Source organism: Podarcis vaucheri, assembly GCF_965113315.1.
Source record: "Podarcis vaucheri genome assembly, chromosome: 9".
NCBI lineage: Eukaryota > Metazoa > Chordata > Lepidosauria > Squamata > Lacertidae > Podarcis > Podarcis vaucheri.
Window position 1 is genome coordinate 29,130,243 of NC_138767.1, and position 12,238 is coordinate 29,142,480.

The 12,238-nt window shown below is 43.0% G+C and overlaps 1 protein-coding gene across 1 annotated transcript in view; it reads left to right on the forward strand.

Annotated features, from left to right (window-relative positions):
- Positions 1-11,667, forward strand: part of SYNPO2 (synaptopodin 2) — a 99,141-nt gene extending 87,474 nt beyond the window's left edge. Inside the window, exon 5 of the mRNA XM_082236898.1 lies at positions 9,946-11,667. Coding sequence (XP_082093024.1) covers positions 9,946-10,515 — 570 coding nt within the window. The 3' untranslated portion in view covers positions 10,516-11,667. The remainder of the gene's footprint in view (positions 1-9,945) is intronic.
- Positions 11,668-12,238: the final 571 nt, after the last annotated feature.

Below are 12,238 nucleotides of genomic sequence, written 5' to 3' on the forward strand. Positions count from 1 at the left end.
TCCAAAGTCCTAGTGAAGAGTATAACAAAACCCAAACAATTCAATTAACATGCAAGTCATATATAAAATAATGATAATGATAATGATAATTTTATTATTTATACTCCACCCATCTGGCTGGGTTTTCCTAGCCACTATGGATGGCTTCCAGCACATATAAAAACATAATAAAACATCAAACATTAAAACTTTCCCTATACAGGGCTGCCTTCAGATGTCTTCTAAAAGTTGTCTAGTTCTTTATCTTCTTGACATCAGGTTGGAGGGCTTTCCACAAGGAGAATCTCACTTCTTGCAGTGAGGGAACAGCCAGAAGACGCCCCCCCCCCCAAAATAGCAGCAAATATATGATATTTAAAATACCACAGACCATGCAAGAAAATGTTGATGTAGCTGCCAGGTCCCATACCTTACAAAATTACAAATGCACAAATATAGCTGACAAGATTTCTAGCAATGGTGAAGACAAAATAAAGCCAGTTATAAAACAAGTACTTGGTGAGTTAAAATGTCTATAAATGAGGAATCGTGCAGCCTTTGCAAGTGCAATTGAAGAACCAATAGGTTCCAAAGGGGTAGCTCCTCTACCTGGTGAGAGAGACAGGCTCATGTTGTTTGGGAAAGTCTCCACCAAGAAGACTGTTCTTGAAGATGCACAAGTGATCATCTCTAAGCAAGAAAGAACAGAATCAGGGCCCCTTGCAGGCGTGGGGAAGGAGAGCCCTATAAGAGCAAGCCTGGCTTACACACGGTATCCAGCCCTTTGCCTGAGCGCGCTCTCCAGATTACAGGGATGCTCAGCTGCTCCAGCTTTTCAGTGAGGAATCTCCCTGTAAGTTCTGAAAAGGTGTGAGTGCCAGGGTATGAGACAATGGGGCTGATTCTGGTAGCAACATTGGAAGATCATTTTCCTCCATGTGTTTCAATATTTTTCTTGCAGTGGCATAACTCTAGGGACAGATGATCCTACCAACTCTGGATTTAGGGTGGTGCAGGCAGTTCCTCTGCACAAGGCGCCAAGCCATGGGGCGCAAAATAAAAATAAATAACAAAGGAAGGAGCTATTGTGAAAATAAATATGGGGGTGGCCAAATTTTGTTCTCACTCAGGGTGCCATATTTCCAGAGTCCGTCCCTGTTCCTACTGTTTTCAGTATAGATAAGCAGCTCTGCTTTACAGAGCACTCTTAAGTATTAGGAAGCTGACAGAAGTTAAATTAAGCCAGCGTGGTACTACAGACTTTGTTCAGAAGCAGAGCTCCTGCTGGTTCAGCTGTCCTAAGCCTGAGAGAGGGAGAGCTAGGCTTTAAAATAGAGCTTGACTTACACTATCCATTTTACCAGAGTATGTTGCTCTGGCTTATCAGGTCATGTGACTAAGCTGAATGGAGTTAGGATCCAGTGGTAAATCCAATCCCCACTCGATCCCACCATATCACTCCCCTGGAATACCTGCTTTTCAGAAATTACAGTGGTGTAAGATCCACCATTCTCAGCTCAGCTGGCTGAACACTGGTTGAGCCAGAATGAAGGAGTTATGCCATGCTGTCTCTAGCTGAGCTAAGATGTGGGGCTTATGGCATCTTAGCAGGGCTGCACCAGGAATCAGTTGGCTGAGCTAGAGATGTGCTGGATCACAACTTGCTCATACCAACAGATCTTGACTTTGGGTTAGGGACTCCCAGTATTCCATTTTTTTTTTCTTCTACCGTGTTTGAGGACTTTGCCAATCAACTATCTAACTTTACTTTGTATAGCAGAACAAACCCAAATGTAGCATTACATGCTTCATTTATATAGCCTCTAATATGAATTCATAACTTGTATGATGCTACCTCTTACCCCAGCCCCAAATTCACAGGGGTGGAGTTGTTATCTACTCAAGAGGCATATGTGACAACAACTTTCCATAAAAGAAGTTTGCTTCCTTGTGCTGGGAAAAAACAATTGTGGCCCAATATAGCATTTGAAATGCACACAGAGCAACCATGAATGTTATAGTCTGACAACAGCTCCAGAATCCCAAGGTCTTCCTATGATTCATTGGATGCAATAAGAGCTGCCAGTGTCGCTCTTAACAGCCCTCCCCCTCCCTCTGTAAATAGTTTAGAGGACAGTAGGGGGAAATTGCATGCCTACATAACAATGCCTCCCTCTGCCCCCCAATGAACTTCTGTTCCCAAATTTAGTGTTCCTGTGTGCAGGATTCCATTTTGTAGTCCCTACTGACGTTGATGAGTTATGCACGTAAGTTAGTAGGCCAGGATGTGTCACCAAGCCTATGGAATGTTTCCGTTATTATTTACAGAGCACTATACTGTAGTTATTATTCAAAGTGCATTGAAGTCTTCATTGATTCTCAACAGTAATGTGAGATAGATGAGGCACTAAGATAATTTATGACTAAAGTAGCACTGTAATTCAAGGGCTGAGATAAGATGTGATTATTCTTAGGAGCTGTTCCATCTTCTATCCAATGAACACCACCACAGACCCTCTAGGGCCTACAGGTGCATGTATTTATGTTACACAATGGACTGATTCGTTGGGTGCAAGTTTGTCATATGTGTTTGAAAGTTTGTAATAAGTGGTTTTTTAAGGGAGTGGGTGGTGCTGTGGCCTAAACCACTGAGCCTCTTGGGCTTGCCAATCAGAAGGTCCGCAGTTCGAATCCATACAATGGAGTGAGCTCCTGTTGCTCGGTTCCAGCTTCTTCCAACTTAGCAGTTCAAAAGCACACCAGTGTGAGTAGATAAATAGGTACCACTGTGGCAGGAAGGTAAATGGTGTTTCCATGCACTCTGGCTTCCGTCATGGTGTTCTGTTTGCACCAGAAGCTGACCACATGACTTGGAAAGCTGTCTGTGGACAAACGTCAGCTTCCTTGCCCTGAAGTGAGATGAGCACCACAACCCCATAGCCGCCTTTGACTAGACTTAACAGTCCAGGGCTCCTTTACCTTCTTTACTTTTTAAAGTTACAATTCAGGGATGAAAATTGCTCATTATAAAGTTGTCGTGAAGATGTTGGAGAATGTTGGTGTACATGGGCAAAAGTGAGGTGAAATAGTCAAGTCAGATTTGCTGCATAGTGCTATAATATATTCACTACATGGTCTGTAAATGGCTAGGACCATGCAGTGAAGAAAGAAGCCTTAAAATAACATTGCTTATGGGGGCTCCACAGTAGTGTGGAGAAATTCAAAGGTGGGGGCAGGGAAGCTAGCTAGCTAGGTTTTTACATCCCTCAAAAGCCTACTTCCTGCATTAAAAATAACTGAACCCCGTTAAATTCAGTGTGGTGCTGAATTTATTTTTCAAAAGTCAGGTAGGGATTTGAATTCTGCAAAGAGTTGGCAGTAAGTGTGGTCAGTGGAGCATTGCATTAAAAATAAATTTTAAATGTCATTGGGAAAGGATGGAACTGTGTGTGTGTGCTTTGAGAGGACAGGCTTCATACTCTGGAAGATGAAGTGTTGGATTTGGAAAATATTGGTGTATATATGCATGTATTTATGAGTATTTGTTCTGTGGCTGTGTTCACACATGATGCTAAAACCATAGTATGCTGTCCAATGTTTGTCAGAATAAACCCCATGAAATCAATGGACCTGCATAATTTAAGTTCATTGTGAATTCACATACCTGCTAGGGATAACCCCCTGAGGAACATCCGTTGAAACTTTGAAACAGCCAAGCTTCCTTTATATTGTACTTACAATTCCCGCCATTCATTGTTACTCATGAACTTATGAAACCAACATTTTCCCACAATATATTGTATTATTTCCCTGTTGTAGTTTAATTTATAGTTGCATATTGTACACATTTATATATAAGCTTAATACAGTGGTACCTCTAGTTGCAGACAATCCATTCTGGGGTGCTATTCGCCCCCCCAAAAGTCTGCAACTAGAGCGGCGCTTCTGTGCATGTGCACAGCATGCAGAATGCTTCTGCGCACTTGCACGCGGCGAAACCAGGAGGTATACACTTCCGGCTTTGCCGCATTCGCAAGCGTTTGCAAGCTGAAAAGACGCAACATGAACCTAACACAACACGAGGTATGACTGTAATTATACAGCTCTTCATGCAAGTATTAACAGACTTAAATGGCCAATTGATTTTAAGCCAAACTCTGAAGTAATGACATACACTGCACCTGTTAACAAATGTCCTTAGTATCGTGCTCTAGTAGTCAACCATGTGTGATTTTACCGTTGATATCCAGAAGGTGGCAGTAGTGAATGCCTTCTTAGTACATGAAATAAGCTATTCATTGTTTTTTAAGGAGATGTGAAACTGAAGTGAGCTGTACTGACTTAGCACGAAGTGTATTCATTATGACAACTCAAAAGCTTGTAGGAACCAAACGACAGACAAAATCAAAGCAATCACTTTAAGCTGGCAATGAGTGCAGTACAGTGTGGTTTACGGTTACATGAATGGGCTGTAGGGTTGTGTTTTCATCACTACCCAGTCGTCTTCTGGCATGGATGTGTGGAGATTAGAAACTTCTACTTCCATTTTGATTTAACTGCAATTTATTGTCACATCCAAATCCCCAAACTGTGCATAACTATGAAAACAAGCCAGGACTGTAAACCACGGTTTGAAGTTGACTTGTTTTCCAAAGATTTGTCCGGGTTTGTACATAATGATAAATTGTGGTTAGTTAAAAATGGAAGTGAAAACTTCCAGTTTTCTCCCTGTGAATATAGTGGAGTAGGGAAAAAGAAGCTGAAAACCCCAAGACCTATTCACATAATGCTAAACCATAGTTTAATTTAATGCTATATCCGATTGTGACCACAAAGTAGTCAAAGCTATGACAGCAAACTCTTCATATTGTTGGGTGTACTGTCAGATAAAAAAAGGCAAAGACTGGTAGTATTCCCATCATGAACCACTTGCTCACCTCCTTCCTACTGTTTCAAAGCACTGAAGTGCATCTCTGCATCCTGCTGTCAACTTTTTAACCTTGTCGCATTGCCTTTAGCTGTTGACTTGTCCTGGCATGGAGAAGAATGTCATCATCTACTACCGGTAATTGCTGCAGGACACATTGCTGTTAAAGGCACAGCTACAAAAATGAGTTGAAAAGTTGGCATACCTCACTGTGGGTATTCACTTACTCTTCTCTTGCCTGTGATCCTTGAATGACACCTCATTCCAATAACTCCAATTACTAGAGTTGCTCCTCTACCCATTTATAACAACACTGCTTCATCTAGACAGTCTCTGCTCAGAGAAATTTCCACAGTTATGAAGAACCAGGTCAGCAATGAAGATATGAATCTTGGTATGTGACTGCAGGCAAGATTTAGAATAGCTCACAGGACTTCCAAAGCAGGGTATGTTAGTAAACAAATCGTGTCTGCTTCTTTTTGATGCTTGGTTTATTAACATTGTAGAAGGAAAGCTGGTAGTTTTTTATAGCATCCTCAAAAGACAGAGGCAAAATAAGGGCAAGGATTTACTGGGGACAAGTATAAAAAAATAGTTATTGTCCTTGGTAAAAGGTAAAGGGACCCCTGACCATTAGGTCCAGTCGTGGCCGACTCTGGGGTTGCAGCACTCATCTCGCTTATTGGCCAAGGGAGCCGGTGTACAGCTTCCAGGTCATATGGCCAGCATGACTAAGCTGCTTCTGGCAAACCAGAGCAGCACATGGAAATGCCGTTTACCTTCCCGCCGGAGCGGTACCTATTTATCTACTTGCACTTTGATGTGCTTTCGAACTGCTAGGTTGGCAGGAACAGGGACCAAGCAACGGGAGCTCACCCCGTTGCGGGGATTCGAACGGCTGACCTTCTGATTGGCAAGTCCTAGGCTCTGTGGTTTAACCCACAGTGCCACCCGCATCCCTATTGTCCTTGGTAGGTAAGGACTTTTTGAGGATCTTTATTCTATCTAATCCATCTATCATCTATATCTCCAGATTGTAAGGATTGATAGTATTTATTATGATAGGATATGGTGTTTTAACTTCTTTTTACGTACTTTACTCCTTGGGACAGATGGGCTAGGCAGCAGGGAAATGCAGGGACATTTGTCTATAGCCCAGGTTTTCACGTTTTTTACTTTTAGGAAATTAGCCATGATGGGTAAGGCTTCTGTGATGGGTTGAACTATTCCCAACATATTCCCGCACTATATTAGTGTAACTTGAATGGAAAATGTTGTCTTGTTGTGTGTGTGTTCAGTGGCAGGTGGAATGGCCATGCAAATTTGGGGTGTTTCTTAAAAAAAAAAAATCTTGCCTGAGTATGTGAGACTGAACAACACTGTTTGGCTGCTGCATTCTAGGAAGTCAGAATGAGCTGTAGAAGTGTATTTAAGAAATAAGCAAATACAAAGAAAAAAGGAAAGCCACAAACCCCAGCAACAAAGCAGGAAGAAGAGAATGATGTAACCTGACTAGACAGTCAGAAGAAAGGAGGAAGGAAAACCTTCCTGAGGAAGAAAAACCACATTGCTTGAAATGCCAAGTTGTGGAGAGTGAAGTACTTAGAATGTTGCACAATCGTAGTTTTGTGTCAGTGTAACAGGAGGAATGTAACCCAAGGTCAGTGTGACACAGTAACCTTGTGTTATGTTTCAGCAGAAGCATTGCACCAACACAAAGCTATGATTGTGTAATGTTGTTGGTCAAAATGCAGATGGCAGTTAACTTCCTGCATTGACTTTTCTAGATAAAGGGCATGGTTATTTAGGATGTGTGTAGCAGGTAGCTAGAAACCTTCCAGTTTCTAAAGTTGCCAAGATTGATACAGCCATTACATGAGAAAGCCCACTTCTTCTCTTCTCCACTATGCAGAAAACACTTTGTGTAAAGCGGATGTTCTATGTAAAGGGACAATTATTTAGAAGACCTGTTTGCATTACTCATTCCCCTCCAAATAGTGGTGGGAAGATAGCACAAATGCAGACCTTAATCTATCTGCAATTTACTTCCATACTCAGAATACAGTGGTACCTCTAGATACGAACGGGATCTGTTCCAGAGCCCTGTTCGCATCTAGAGGTAAACGTAACTAGCGACGGCATGTCTGCGCACACACGTGTCACTTCTCGCCGCTTCTGCACATGCACGTGATGTCATTTTGAGCGTCTGCTCATGCGCAAGCGGCGAAACCCGGAAGTAATGCACTCTGTTACTTCTGGGTTGCCACGGAGCGCAACTTGAATGCGCTCAACTCAAAGCATATTCAACCCGAGGTATGACTGTATTCATGTTGGGCAGTATTCAACTAAACAGTTTGGCGCAACAGCTTTTAGCTGCACAGGGTAACTTCCTCACCCACTTCTTCACCCATTGTGCCCCAGTTGTGGCCGACTCTGGGGTTGCGGTGCTCATCTTGCTTTATTGGCCGAGGGAGCCGGTGTACAGCTTCCAGGTCATGTGGCCAGCATGACTAAGCCGCTTCTGGCGAAACAGAGCAGCGTATGGAAATGCCGTTTACCTTCCCACTGGAGCAAACTGCCGACCTTCTGATCGGCAAGTCCTAGGCTCTGTGGTTTAACCCACAGCGCCACCCACATCCCATTGTGCACCTACATCCCCCCTAAAACTGTTGCAATTTCATATGAAAAGCAATGCCTTCTGTTCATGCAACAGCACCTTTGGATCCAAGCTGTATATCGTATTGGTGCAAATTTATGCCGCACTCCCCCCCCCCCAATTCCAACCGTGAAAAGTTAAAGTGCAGCTTAAATTTGCAACCTTACAGAAATTGGCTTTTACGATATTGCTGTAGGATTTTCTTCTGTGTTAGCCATTTATGGGTGTGAGTGCCTGCGGAATTTTAAGGGAGTGGCTTATATTTGGGTATTGTCTCCCCCCCCCCCCCACGCCTTGAATTTTAAAGGTGCGGCTTATTTGTGTGTGTGGCTTATATTTGGGGCAATACGGTACCTGGAAGTAAAACCCAGTGGTTTGAACAGACCTGAGGCCATCTGTATGTACTTAGGATGGTATGACTCACAAATTTAAGAAATATTTGTTTCAATTTTCATCGCATTCCATCCATGCGTCCCAAAACCTTTTGTCTTTCTGCAGCCTAACAAGTCCTTTTCGTACAGCTGAATAGCCTAATAGGCAGTGTTTGTAGGGTAAGGGCATGTTGTATATGAAAGAAGATTGCGGTGGCAGTGCACTGGATTTATGAATGAAAGCGCTCATTACCTAAGCAGATTAGGATTTGTGAACTATGAATGGATTGCTCCTATAAATGGGTCAGAGTGTTCTGAAGTTATCAGGGCAAAGCTTTATTTTGATTTTAAAGGAGCAGGGTTAAGTAGAGTATCATAATGGTGGAATACAAACATTTGCAATTAGGTTCAGTCAGATGCTTTGATTTTAATTTGGCCTTCCTAACCATATTGAACGTAATCATTGGGAGGGAGAGGGATAGAAGTCTGTTACAAAGAGTGACAAGCATAATCATTCTCTTGAATATTATTATTTGATACTGAATAGCTAAAACATAGTAGCACAGGTTGATAGAGGATGTACAGTACTCTGAAGGGTACACAGGTCATCCTCTCACATTTTCTCTTTCAATTCCAAATAAGGGCCACCCTCAGAATCTGCCAGCACAAGATCCCTGAAGTGAACAGGGGGTGCACAGCAGCAATGATTGGTGGATTGGAACTGTCCTTCATAGAAGAGCATGCTTGAGATTTTAAGTTAAGAAGAAATAACAGATGGGGAACCTGTGGCCCTCTAGATGTTGTTGGACTTCACCTCAAATCAGCCCCTGTCAGCATGATCGGTTGTCAAGAATGATGGGAACTGTAGTCCAACAAAATCTGATTGAGACAGTTGCCTCATCCCTAAACTGTTCAATGAGTTAATTTATTCAGTTATCTCTCTAATTCTATCTAATTCATCCTCTCTCCCTCACTGTCAAATGTGTCAATCAAAAGCAAGAAACTTAAAAGCTTAGGGTTGGGACTGACTTCTGCGGCCTGCCCAAGCTACCTGAATGTATCACATGTGGATTGAGTTTGGCTAGTCTGGTCAAGGATCGTTCCACCCAAGGAACTGAAAAGTCACACAAAATTCTGTCTCCTTGAATTTGTCTTCCTTGACTCTTTGAGAACTATGATATTTTCTCGCTGTTTGCCCTTTCATATCTTTCTCCTTGATTCTGTTCCTTTCCATGAATTCCACCATAGATGTACTTGATTTGTTCACCCCCTTAACTGTTTGCTCTGGTATTCCTGGCCGTGAACCTGCTGTGTTGCAATACTTCTCCAGACCTGATCACCTACTGCAAGCCTGCAAACAGGTTGGGCTAGTAATTGCTGCTAATTGATCTCCTATGTTTCTAGACCTTTCTTGTGTGCAATAATAGTAGATTCTCAAAATTCCTTTGAGGAAAAAATGTTTTATCAATATATCTAAGAAAGGGGTCAGCAACCTTTTTCAGCCGTGGGCCGGTCCACTGTCCCTCAGACCATGTGGGGGGCCGGACTATATTTCGAAAAATAAATAAATGAATGAATTCCTATGCCCCACAAATAACCCAGAGATGCATTTTAAATAAAAGGACACATTCTACTCATGTAAAAACACACTGATTCCTGGACCATCTGCAGGCCGGATTGAGAAGGCGATTGGGCCGCACCCGGCCCCTGGGCCTTAGGTCGTCTACCCCTGATCTAAGAAAAGATAGCTGAAATCTCAGATGGCAATGGTAATGAAACTTGGAGGATTTCTTTTTCCTACAATTTTCCAGCAAATTCCATCTTTTTCTTTTCTAATAGTATTGCTCATACTTTGTTCTTTTTTATAAAATTGAGGGGCTACTTACTTATTGTATGCACAGTATTACAATAGTAGATCACTAGACCAAACCAACCATCTGTTGTTTAATTTGGAAGTCTCTGACATTGCTATTCAGTGATTGTCATTATATTTAAGGTTTTGTTGTTTCTAGGAAAGAGGCGGAGAACGATCTTTATCACTCCCTGGATGGCCAACTTCAGCCACTTCACGATCCATGTCCCCCGTCTCTCCTGTGGTGTTTCAACCTGCTCCTGATTTTAGCAAACCACCTCCTGCAGCTGATAAGCCTGGGAAGAGGCTGACTCCTTGGGAAGCAGCCGCCAAGTCCCCTCTTGGGCTGGTGGATGATGCCTTCGGCCCACAGACCATTCAAGAGTCGATCGCTGCAAATGTCGTGTCTGCTGCTCGCCGGAAAACACTGCCTGCGCCGCCAGATGAGTGGAAACAAAAAGTGGCTTATGAGCATCCTGCTCCCAGTGCCCATGCAAAATTAGCTTCATTTGGAAGGAGCCAGTCAGCGGCGTTTTTCCCTGCAAAGAGCACAGTATCTGCCCCGAGTTCCACTGCCCCCTGCAGCTCTCGTCTACAGTATGCATACTATGGCCAACGTGCCCAGACAGATCCTGACATGGTCTCCATGGATTCCAGGTCTGATTACTACCTGTCACTAGCTGACTCCAACTATAATCCACTTCCAAAGGGATGGAGGCGCCAAACATGAAAAGCAGAAGACCCTGTTTTAGCTTCTCTTCTTGAAGTTCTACAAGTCTTAGATTCGAGGGTGAATTGAAAATGTGAAGAAGTGTGTGGGACAGGTGTTGGCTGGCCTGATAAGATATTGACAAAAGAGATCAAGCGTGACCTAAAAAGTAGCACAGCATCCATGCTGTGGATCCATAAGGCTCTCAGAAGCACGACAGCTTTTGATCCCAGCTTCAAAGCTTTTCTTTGTCTTTGGGTGCATGTCAATCAAATTGGTGGAAGAATGAAATTCAACGGTGAAAGCTTCAGCTGGGAAGAGTGCAACAATTGTGGGATTTGAATGTCTGTAAATTAACCAATGAGCCTTTATCAAGAACATATCCTCGGGTCTTTTGAAAAGCTCTCTTTCTGTTTTCCATCCTAACTTGCTTGTGGCTGGTTAAATGTCCACCTCGTATTTGCTGACCAGCCTGTGGTTTTAAAGAAACTCCCTGGTCTCCGTTCAGTGTAAAGGTCCCCACTGACCTAAAACAGTTTCACAGGGGTTGGAGTTTTGACTAAGTCAAATGGGGCTTTCCCTAGCAAATCATGGATTAGGGAAGGGCAGGGGCAAGCAAAGATTTCCTAAGTGAGGGATAGCCTCTTGATGTTGTTAGGCTCCAGCTCCCGTAAGTATGGCCAATGGTCAGGGATAAGAGGAGTTGTAGTCCAGCCAATCAGAGTTGACAATGCTGAACCAGGTGAACAAATAGTCTAATGTCATATGGCAGCCTCCTAAATTCATGCACAACTTGTTGTTGAGCTCTGCTCCTACTTATAAATCTCAAAAACCATATTTGCATGCAAATTGCAGGTACAGTAGACCTTTCTAAAGGGATGAACTGTGACAAATTTCCGGAAGACAGTTATATAATCATAGAATCATAGAGTTGGAAGAGACCACAAGGGCCATCAAGTCCAACCCCCTGCCAAGCAGGAAACACCAGTTGTAAGGACAGACTTTAGCATCTTGAGGGAGGGTGGAAGTTGCTCCTCTAGGGGTGTGGTTTTTTATGACGGGGCAATCAGGTTGAAAACTGGAGACAGGAGGGAGGTTCCCCTGAGTAAGAAACCTGTTAAAGCTTAGGCAAACAGTTCCCAAAGTTGTATGTTACTGGCATTTTTAGAAAAAGGGGGGGGAGCTGGGAAATCACAATTTTTAATCGTCACCCCCAACCCCTGTTCTGAAAGTGGACTCCAGAAGGGGTGAGTACAGCTGCCGTCATTCTTCATCATGCTGCTTTGGCCTGATTGAAGTTGGAATCAGACAACATCTAGAAGACTGCAGGTTCCCCACCTCTGCCTTAGAACAACACTGCTTGCTTTCTGATGCTACTCCAAAATTTTGAAAACCTGCAATTCATCCTGATAAACTTCCTCATCCTGTTTACCAGTTCAAAATTGGCAGCTATGCTGGGGACTAGCCTTCTTTGAAGGTTATTCAGCTTGAAATGCAGGGAGGTGAATAAGATGTGATACTACTTTTCACAGACATTCAAAGTCTAGCAAACTAGATGGCAAGGAAATAAGATGGCCTGAAGAAGTGTGGCAATGGTTTGTTGGGTTTTTGTTGTGGTTGTTTTTGATGGTGTGGGGGAAAAGAAACAGAATGCTCTGTGTTCTGCCAGATCTCTAGAACTATTTAATAGTCTCTCTACAGGCATACATGTTGTGGACAGTGAGCCTGTTGTGGCTTATTGCAT